At 35.7% G+C, this 10,187-nt stretch overlaps 1 protein-coding gene across 1 annotated transcript; it reads left to right on the top strand.

Annotated features, from left to right (window-relative positions):
- The first annotated feature begins 2,921 nt into the window (after nucleotides 1-2,921).
- On the top strand, nucleotides 2,922-9,380 carry LOC125825228 (protein EARLY-RESPONSIVE TO DEHYDRATION 7, chloroplastic-like). The gene is made up of 4 exons (XM_049504567.1): nucleotides 2,922-3,827; nucleotides 5,702-5,868; nucleotides 8,366-8,450; nucleotides 8,836-9,380. The coding sequence occupies exons 1-4, from the start codon at nucleotides 2,923-2,925 to the stop codon at nucleotides 9,035-9,037; spliced, it is 1,359 nt and encodes a 452-aa protein (XP_049360524.1). The 5' UTR covers nucleotide 2,922; the 3' UTR covers nucleotides 9,038-9,380.
- Nucleotides 9,381-10,187: the final 807 nt, after the last annotated feature.

The raw sequence follows: 10,187 nt of genomic DNA, 5'->3' as shown, positions 1-10,187 counted from the left end.
AGCTTTCAAAGCAACAACTTTATAGCATTGTCATTTTTAAATTATAAAGAAATAGAATATCATTATTTACAACTCTGAATATGTTCCATTTTAGTCAATTAATTCTTCCAACAAGAAACGAAAGAAGAACGTGGAACAAAATCAGTGTTTGCAATAACGATATGGTAGGGACTAGGGAGGTCCTGTCCTGTGGAGAAATAGCACTTAAAGAATTTGTTAAAGGAAATTAAGGATATGTTAGTCCAATCATAACTTCTTTACATTAATGATAAATATATAAGACAGAGGAGTTCCCTTTGCCAAAAATTGTATTATGCTTGTCCATCATTACTCATTTGTCATCTTTCCTAGTAAGGAGAATAGTAATAACTTCAAGCTTGATGGCTCTCTATATCTTAACATCATATGACTTGATGAAGGTCTCCATTCTTACTTTTCAGTGTGAGCAATATTTTTCATTAAAGTAAAGAGGGGCTGAGTTGTGAAGTTTCTTCTTGAAATGACATTACATTGGTGATTTGTTGAGACATCATTTTTTCTCACTTGTTATAAAACAAATAGATATGATATCAATTGGAAGTGTAAAGGACGGATGAATTGATCTTTTTTTTTTCAATCGATTTTTTATTTCTAGTAGTCAACTATTTAACAGAAAAACAATAAACAATAAAATGTTGAAAGAAAATTTAACAACAAATATTTTTATAATGATTGGGATTCAAAATGAATCTTAGTCCAATCTCCTTATTTTTTTAGCTTTTGAGTATGACTTGTACAATGCTTGCCGAGTATAATTCCTACGTCTACACTCAACTTTTTCTCTTTTTAAAATTTTTTTTTTTTTTTGATACAAAGTCTTACGAATAATATTTTTCTTTCTTCACTTTGTTAAATACACAGTAATTCACTGAAAAAAAAATATTTGTTAAAAGTATGACAAAGCTTCAGAGTTGGGTCAGATGTGTTGATATTTTTTTTTTCAATCAAGACTTTATAAAAATAGATGATTAGCTTGAAGGTCTTTTGAGAAGAGATTTGATCCTTAAAAAAGAAAAAGAAAATCTTATTTCCAAAAATAAGATCTTGATTGACTTTCAATCAATTAGTCCGTTGATCAACTTTAAGAAAAAAATTCTCTCTAGACAAGATTTAGGGACTCCAAATAAGATTTACGTCATGATTACTTTCTTGATTGAGGGCTTCTTGATAGGTTCCTTATGAATTCTCCTCGATTTATGATGGTATAAATTATGTTCGATAGTTTTCTTGGTTGATGAGATATGAAATTTTTCCGTTGATTGCAATTCAATTACAGCTTGCTTATTGGCTGTTTTTTTTTTTTTTTCTTTTGTGTTGCTTTACTAAGTTCTTTCTTGAGATCTTTTCTATCTTTCATCATATATATACACATTATTAAAATTAACACACTAATAATTTCTAGTAATTATGTGATTTTGCAACTACTTTGCAAATTGGCTAATGATGAAGAGGGTTTTTTAGTACTAAAATCAAATAAAAAAGTTACAATTATCATATTTTAATAATAGACAAATATTTTTTGTCCTTTATTAAAAAAAAAAATCGAACCTAAATCATAGTTTGAGGACATAACTACGCCAGTTTGGCAAGCCATGAGAATTATTTTAGAACCTAACTTAGATAAAAGGATATCATTGTCCTATTTTTAATAGTTGAAAAAGAAAAAATATCCCACATAATTTAAAATTTGCAATTTTAATATAAATACAGTTCATTTGGTATATAATCTCAAAAAGTCCCATAGGATATTTTATAGGATATCCACCCTATAAATTATCATAAGATTGTATAAAACATTTTCTAAATGAATATAAGTAGAGTAACTAAAACTCAACTTTTTGGTTTTTACAAATGAAAATGAAAATATATGCATAACTTATTTTATCAATGTTATTTCAAAATTAACTAATATTTCAAACTAAATATGGTACAAAGTTAATAGAGTTGTCAAAAGGGTCGGCTCAGCCCCACCTGATCCAAGCCTTGCGGGCCAAGGAATTTGAAGGACTAGGGCGGGTCGGCCCTTCATTTGAAAGGGCCTGAAAATGTTCAACCCTATCCAATCCTAGAAGGACTGAGGGCTGGGGCGAGCTAGCCTTTTTTTTTTTTTTGTTTTGTTTTTCTTTTCAAATTTAAAATTCTATAACATCAAAAAAATGAGAAGATTTTCAAATCAAATATGACAAACAATAGTGTTGTTTTAATAACACTAGCAAAAAATCTAGTGTAATTAGCATGTATCTATGATACATGTGTCTAGATCCCAGATACGCGTGCCGGATAAGAGAGTGGCAAGCATGATGGGAGGGAGGCGAGGGTGCATGATTTGTCTATATATCCTAGATACAAGCGAATCCAACTGGATAAAGTGTAATTAGAACAACTTAACCTAATTTTGAGTTCATGTATCCCGAGATACATGTATTCGATCGTACCAAATTTTGGTAAGATTCATAATATCACAACGTAGTGTGCATTTAAGTAATTAACTCATATACTAGTGAGATTATTATAAGTTACCCTTCAATAAATAGTTTTGACCCATGGGCCAACCCCGACACGACCCAGATCAAACCTCAAGGGTCAAGGGCTTTTATGGATCAAACTTATAAGCTCTAGTTTTAAATGGGCTTAAAAAACTATATTCCAATCCTATCCAAATAACGGGTTGGGTTGGGTCAGCCATCGCAAACTCTATTCCTAAATTATGATATTATATTCTCCCGAAAACATATAGCGGGAAATTCCCAAGACAGTTAATTTGGCCAACTACCAATGACGCGTACTTTTACGCGTTTGGCCAATAAGTACCTTTTCTCTTTATTTATTTTTTTCTCGGAAATTTTTTTCTTCAACTTCACTTTGATCATTCTTCCTACTTCAATGGCTTCCAAAAACCCTAATTCCTCTTCAATGTATCCACAAGTAGCAGTTGACCAAAATGCCCCTTTCCCTTCATCTTCCTCTCGCCAAAACCTTTATCCAACCATTGACATGAACGACCTTGTAGAAAATCTCTTCCCTCAAAATGACCAAACTGCCCCTGAAGAACAGCATTTTTCACCATCTGCCCCTCCTGAAATCCTTGAAGAAACCCTTCTCGTTATCCCCGGTTCCATTCTTCACTTGATTGACAAGCACTATTCCGTTGAACTCGCCACCGGCGATTTATTCCTACATCGTCTCCGACAAGGGAACAATATCGTCGCAGTACTTGTTCGTGTTGGAAATGAAATCCAGTGGCCGTTGACTAAGGACCTCGCCGCGGTAAAGCTCGATGATTCGCATTACTTTTTCTCATTTCAAGCTCCCAAAGACGATGAATTGGATAAAGAATCATCAGTCAGTGACTCGGCCAATGACTCGTTGAATTATGGTTTGACGATTGCTTCCAAAGGACAGGACAAGTTATTGAAGGAGTTGGATGGCATTTTGGAAAGTTACAGCAACTTTGCAGTGCAGAAAGTGGAGGAGAAGGCCGCGGCAGCATTAGGTGGACCGGTGGCGAAGGAGTTGTCACCGGCGGATTTAAAGTCGGAGAAGAAGAAGGAGGTGTTGGAAGAGAGATGTGTGGCGTATTGGACCACATTGGCGCCCAATGTGGAGGAGTACAATGCGACTGCGGCAAAGTTAGTTGCTTCAGGCTCAGGACACTTGATAAAGGGGATTTTGTGGTGTGGAGATGTTACTACAGATAGATTGAAGTGGGGGAATGAGGTTCTGAAGAATAGATTTAAGACAGGTTCGAAGACTGAGGTCAGTCCTGAGACGTTGAAGAGGATCAAAAGGTATGTCCTTTCTAGGATTTTGGCGGATTTCTCTTTGGCTGGCTTGACGATTAGCTAAATATCTTGACTGTTTTGCATAAGATCAAGTATAGTGAGACTACCTGTTGAATTCTTAATGGGCTATGTAGGTAGAATGTGAAGGAAGTGCTTCTGTTTGTTCTCTTCAAATGGGAAAGCAGGCAAATTGAAGTAGAAGAGATTTTTTGTTTCCCCACATTAATACATGACTGCCTGTTGTATTTCAACGATTGGGATGAGTCAATGTCAGTTGAAGGTGTGATTGTGAAAGTGTTGAATTTAGAAAAATTTAGCCTTTTTCTTTCGTGCACACAAGGCTTTCTCTTTTGTTTTCTTGTGACAAACTTTCATTGAGTGATAGGATATTGGTGGAAGAGATGGTTGCTTGATATTAGGTCATTTGGAGTGAGATTTCTAATTTTAGTCATTACAAGGTAATATCAACTATGGTTCATTTATATATCACTGGACTGATTTACCAAGGTAAGGGTAAGGTCTGTGTACACATGACCCTCCCCAAACCCCACATATGGGATTACATTGAATATAGAACAACAAATACGAGGATACAATGGTTTCTAAGTTTTTGAATGTGGAAAGAAGGGGATGCAATAATCCACTTGCCAGAATAGGATGATGTGAAAGTTTTAGAGATTTTGCTAATCCAAGTAAATTGTTGGGCTATGAAAGTTTATGTATGACTTTGTTAACTGTTTTGGCTATAATGTGTTAAAACTGACCCTTCGGAGTGGCCCAGTGGTTTGGGCATGGGACTTCCATGTTGGAGGTCTCAAGTTCGAAACCCCTTGCCAGCGAAAGCAAGGGGTTTGCCTCCTGGGTCGAGCTCGTCGCACCGGGCTTGCCTAGTGCGGGTTACCTCTCCTATGTGGTTTGCGAGCTATTGCATAGGAGCGAGGATTTTACCCTGTGTGCACCCAAAGGGTAGAACCAGGTTTCCCTTGTCATAAAAAAAATAATGTGTTAAAACTGTTATTTAGTTTTAATAATGTGTCCTTAAAGTCCATCTATCGGACCAAGATAATTTTGGTTCATCTGAGTGTAACTAGTTTCTATTACTGATGATATTCCTTGTTACTACAAATGCCTATAAATTCTAAAATCTGTTATACTTAAACTGTAGCATTAGAAACTACCATGTTAGATTTTAATGGTAAGTATGGAAATAAGCAGCTCAAAAAGTTTTCTTTCGTCAATTTCCACTCCCAGAAAGGGAAATTATCATATGCCTGCTTTGATTGGTTAGCAGCCAGGGATACTTGTTTAAACCAAAATTACTTGCAAAGGAGGAGAGGCTATTCCATGTGCAGCAGATGTTTTTATTGTAACAGGAAGCAGGAAACAGTGCGCATTTGTTCCTACTTTGCAGTTCCTCAAGACAATGCTGGGAATTGTTTCTGAACATTATGGGTGTGTCTTTGGTTATACCACAGAAGATCAGTAATCTGTTGGAAGTTTGGCGAGCTCAAAGAGTCAAGAGAAGTGTGAAATAGATATGGAGGACTATTCTCATTTGCATATTTTGGACTGTTTGTCTGGAGAGACACAAGACATGCTTTGAGGGGAAAAGACCGCAGATTGCTAGAGTTAAAAATAGAAGTATCAAAGACTTGTTTTTGGTGTTATGAATGACAGTCTAGATAGGATGGGACCAATATTTGGATTTTTTTTGGATATATTAGGGTTGGGGGGGGGGGGGGGGGATATGTAGTATGAATGTGGTGGAGATGATGTAGCTTTGTCTTGTACTTGGTCCTGTACCATCTCGGTACCATATGGATAAAAGCTTTTACCCATTAAAAAAAAGACCGACTTATTTCTTCGAATGTTTTTTTCAGGGTCAAGCGAGTGACAAAAATGACGGAGAAAGTGGCAGTTGGAGTCCTATCTGGAGCTGTGAAGGTTTCAGGATTCTTTACTAGGTCCCTTGCAAATACCAAAGCAGGAAAAAAGTTCTTTAGCCTCCTACCAGGGGAAATGGTTCTTGCCACTCTTGATGGATTTAGTAAGTCACGTCTTTTGGTTTCTCTCTGTTCTGACCAATTTTGTGGAATTTGTATGTCTATAAGTTCCGCTATTTGCTTTTCTGCCTTTTCTTCCCCGGCTGCTTCAGGTCACAAAAAAGAAATTCAACTGTAGCTTTGTAGCACCTATATTGTCATTATCACAGTCAAATGGATTAGCTAAGATATCATGTTTAGACTGTATAGGGCCGTTCATAGCGTCAAGGACATGTCTGATGGGAAAGGAATAAACCTTGATAGATTTTCTTAAAGTAAATGAACTAAGTTAAACTGAAAAAACATTTATTCATTATACAGTGTTACCATTCAGCAAAAATAGCATATTCAGTGCATATACATCAGCAACAATGAGTGATATTATATTCTTTTCCTTTTTCTCCTAATTCTTCCTCTTTTCCTGTACTCAATAAGCGACTCATTCTTGAAACTTTCAAACAATAATTTAACCTTGTCTCCTAGAAAAAAAAAGGTAAAACAAAATGACATGAGAAAAAAGAAAGCCTCTTGTAAAGTGCACTTGTTTTCATGAATAAAGAGTGCTGGGGAATTGTAGAGGAAACATATATAAAACAATCAGAAAATTAGTCGCATTTTCTTTGGGGGATAAGGTAGATAAATTATTGGGAAAATTCCTCTATGCAAGCAGTATACCAAAAAGTAGAGACTCAACTATAGAACATGTTTCTCTACAAAAGTTACACAATCATATATACAAGCAAGTGAACCAAAAATAAGTTATAAACAAGAGACTACCTCAAATATACAGAGTCATTTTTACTCCCTTCAAAAGCTTTCCTACTTCTCTCCTCCCATATAGCCCATGTAAGAGCTAAGGGGGCAAATCAAACCAACAAGAGTTTGGGGGGTTTTCGATCTTGGATTTTTCGGGTTTTTTTTTTGCAGGGTTTTCGGTATAGTCTCCGCAACACAAAACTTGTTACTAATACTTCCAAATATAGTGTCACCAACCACAAAGATGATGAAAACCCATAAAACAAGTACTATTAATAAGAGATAATGAAAATGAACATTGTTTGACTTGGGTTTTATTTGAGTTACTAGATGTTTATAGGCTATAATTCTATAAAAACTTATTGTACCATCAAAAATTGTAAGCTAAAACTTGAAGTAATATGTTAAGAAACATGAATTTTGAAAAAGTGTAACAAATACTTGCAAATTATATTACACAATAAATGTTTAAAGTATAAAATATTTATAAAATTTGTATCAATATATCTGCTTTACTTGAGTCGAGGGTCTTTTGGAAACCGCCGCTCTACCTTCACAAGGTAGGGGTAAAGTTTGCATACATATCATCCTCCCCAGACTCCACTTGGGGGATTACACTGGGTATGTTGTTGTATAAATATATTGTTTGTTTGATTTGGTTTCGCTTTGACTTTTTCTAGTTAAAACCAAATAAAATAATTATGGTCAGGTTTTTCTTTCCAACACCAAACCAAGTCAGACCAAACCACTAGTCAAGTTCTTTTCTCGGTTTATTGGATATCTTTGAACACCACTACTGGCTTTGGAGGCCTTGAGTTATTGATCTTTCAATTAAGGATTTCGGTTATAGTCTATTTTCGTTGGGTTTCTTATCGTATAATTCAACATTTAACTGCAACTCATTTTATTCACAAAGTTCCCCTTTTAGATTACCCCAGTGTGAATAAAACAGGTTCAATTTTCTAGTTTTGCTGTTTAGATATAGGTGATACAAGATTCAATCTTTATTTCAGTACCTTGCCCTTCCCATCTCTCCTTTTATTCTCTTTCTAAAGTCCATCAGAACTTTAAAATCTTTATCGCTCCCATTCCCCTCCTTTCCTTTCTCAGCTAATCGTTCAATTAAAAAATGAAACATGGCATCAATTTTCCTAGATTAGACATAGTATTACTGCTGCATGCACAATGGTGTAGTATGTAATGTTTGAATGGAGGAGAGTGCAGTATAATTCATTGATATAAGGGGGAATTTCTGCTCATTATATATGTCTCTGGATTCTTGTGGTTGTTTTTAAATTTTTGTCCTTCATGGCAAGAATGAGTTGATCACCCGTAGACGATTTAGGATATAATGACAAGCTTGGTCGAAGCACTTTTCTGCATGAAAAGAGGATCAAGTCAGCCCCATTCGGGCTGTCAAACAGACTACTTTGAGTAACTATTTTATGTTTGGGTCACTGGGGGGCTCCTGCTTCCTCCCCCAACCCCTCTCACTCAGGATGCCAGGTGGCATAAGGGTGACAAGAACATTAACTTTATGCATCTTGCTTGTGTTTCAGTTAGAGTACAATATGTATATTGAGGACCCGAAAGATGATGTTTGGTGGTTTCAACACAAGTAAATGCACTGGTTCTCACAGCAATGCAATTTGTCTTTCACAGAAGTAGATGCAATTTATTTGTTTTTTGTTTACAAGTTAGTGACTTAATTTGGAAGAAGTCTAATGCAGATATTCTTGTTAATAGGCAGAATATGTGATGCCGTTGAAGTAGCTGGAAAGAATGTGATGTCTACATCAGGCACTGTGACAACTGAATTTGTTTCTCACAGGTGAAGCTTAGTTATCTTAGAGTTTTACATATCTGCAAAATTGCCAAAGAAAAACTTCTCTTCTCGCCTTTTTACTACTTTAGCATTGCTGACAGCTAGATTAAGTAATTGATCAGTTATCTTGGCTAGATATGTTTTTTTTCTGTTATTTACTAGAAACCAAAACTAGACATTCATATGGTAACAGACCTCCATCTTTCAATCGCAATACATTATCATTTATTTTGTCACGTTCTCTTACTCTTCACGATAGTATGGGCATGAGGGAAGCACTTAACTAAGTGCTATTACACACTATCAGTGGGGTTATAGACTAAGATAAAGACAAAGACATGAAGCTCTAATGGTTCAGTTCTGAATTACAAGTGAAATTTGTGTTTTGTAGGTATGGAGAAGAAGCAGCTAAGGCAACCAGTGAAGGGCTTGATGCTGCCGGGCATGCTTTTGGGACTGCCTGGGCTGTTTTTAAGATCAGAAAGGCACTGAACCCCAAAAGTGCCTTGAAGCCCACTGCCCTGGCCAAATCTGCTGCTAAAGCTGCTGCTACGGCTGCTGCAGCTGATAAGAAGGCTAAGAGTTCCAAGTAGTCACTTATTAGTGTGACCTTGTTTGACCTATCATCGCAGGTGACGCGAGATTACATGCATTGGCTCTGACCTCTTCATATTTTCGTGTATGTGTGTATATATACTAGTGAGAGCATCAACCGCCTGCTGTAAACTGTAGGTTTCCTTTCCTTTTTAAGATTAAGATTTGGTTATTTGTTATAGTGAATTAAATGAATCACTGAACTTGTAAACTGGTAGGTTTCCATTTTTTTTAACATTAAGATTTGGTTATTTGTTATAGTGAAATAGATGAATCGCTGGACTTGGTGTAAGTAACAACAGTTCACGTCAGTCATAGTTTAACAAGACTTCCATCTCCTCAGTGCTTCCATTCTAGTTCACATTGACCAGAAGTCGTCAAATTGGCAAACTCTAATTTTCTTGGTGTTATTGTTATAAATATATAGTGTAGCAGATCAGTTAGCCTTAGTGGTAATAACTACTTGTGGATGAAAACCCATATGGAACTTATTCTTAGTGTTTCATGCATGCAGCTAACCATCAATAGATTATTTTTTAAACAATGTGGTTTAATTTTCATGTATGAGACCTTTTAAGAAATATTTTCATAAAAAATAATTCTAAACCAAATTAAGAAACCACACTGTTAAAAGAAAACTGAAAGTACATTGATAGATAAAATTTAAAATCTTGCAAAGAAAATTGTAAGAATTGAGTTGTGTCAACTATGACCAATTCTTAAGCCAGAGATCTGTATAACCAATAAAAAAGTCTTCGGAGAAAAGTGGGATAGAATCAACTTCATCTTCTTGTGGTGGTTCCGGAATGTAAGGAACCATTGTTTCGAGTACAGAGACAGCATATGCATCAAGTTGTTTGTGGTAAGTAGCAATGTCATAATTATGAGGACGAGTTTCTTGATGAACAGAGCCTTGAGGCAATTTTGATTCTTCTGTGAGTAAACTAACTTGTCTGATGTTCCCATTCGAAATACTGTTTAACTGATCAGATGGAATTACATTAGCAGCACTGATTTGTCCCAAATCTTGAACAAAAGATTTCACAGTTTGTTGTGGTTGTGATGAAGAAATTGGGAGAACTTGAGAAGAAGAATTGACACTCCTTGTAATGCGACATACAACAAATTCCTCCTGAATACGACCACTTT

Source organism: Solanum verrucosum, unplaced genomic scaffold (genome assembly GCF_900185275.1).
Source record: "Solanum verrucosum unplaced genomic scaffold, falcon-dt-bn FXZP01000113.1, whole genome shotgun sequence".
NCBI classification, from domain to species: Eukaryota; Viridiplantae; Streptophyta; class Magnoliopsida; order Solanales; family Solanaceae; genus Solanum; species Solanum verrucosum.
Note: the sequence above shows the minus strand (reverse complement) of the source record. Positions and strands in the feature narration are given on the sequence as shown.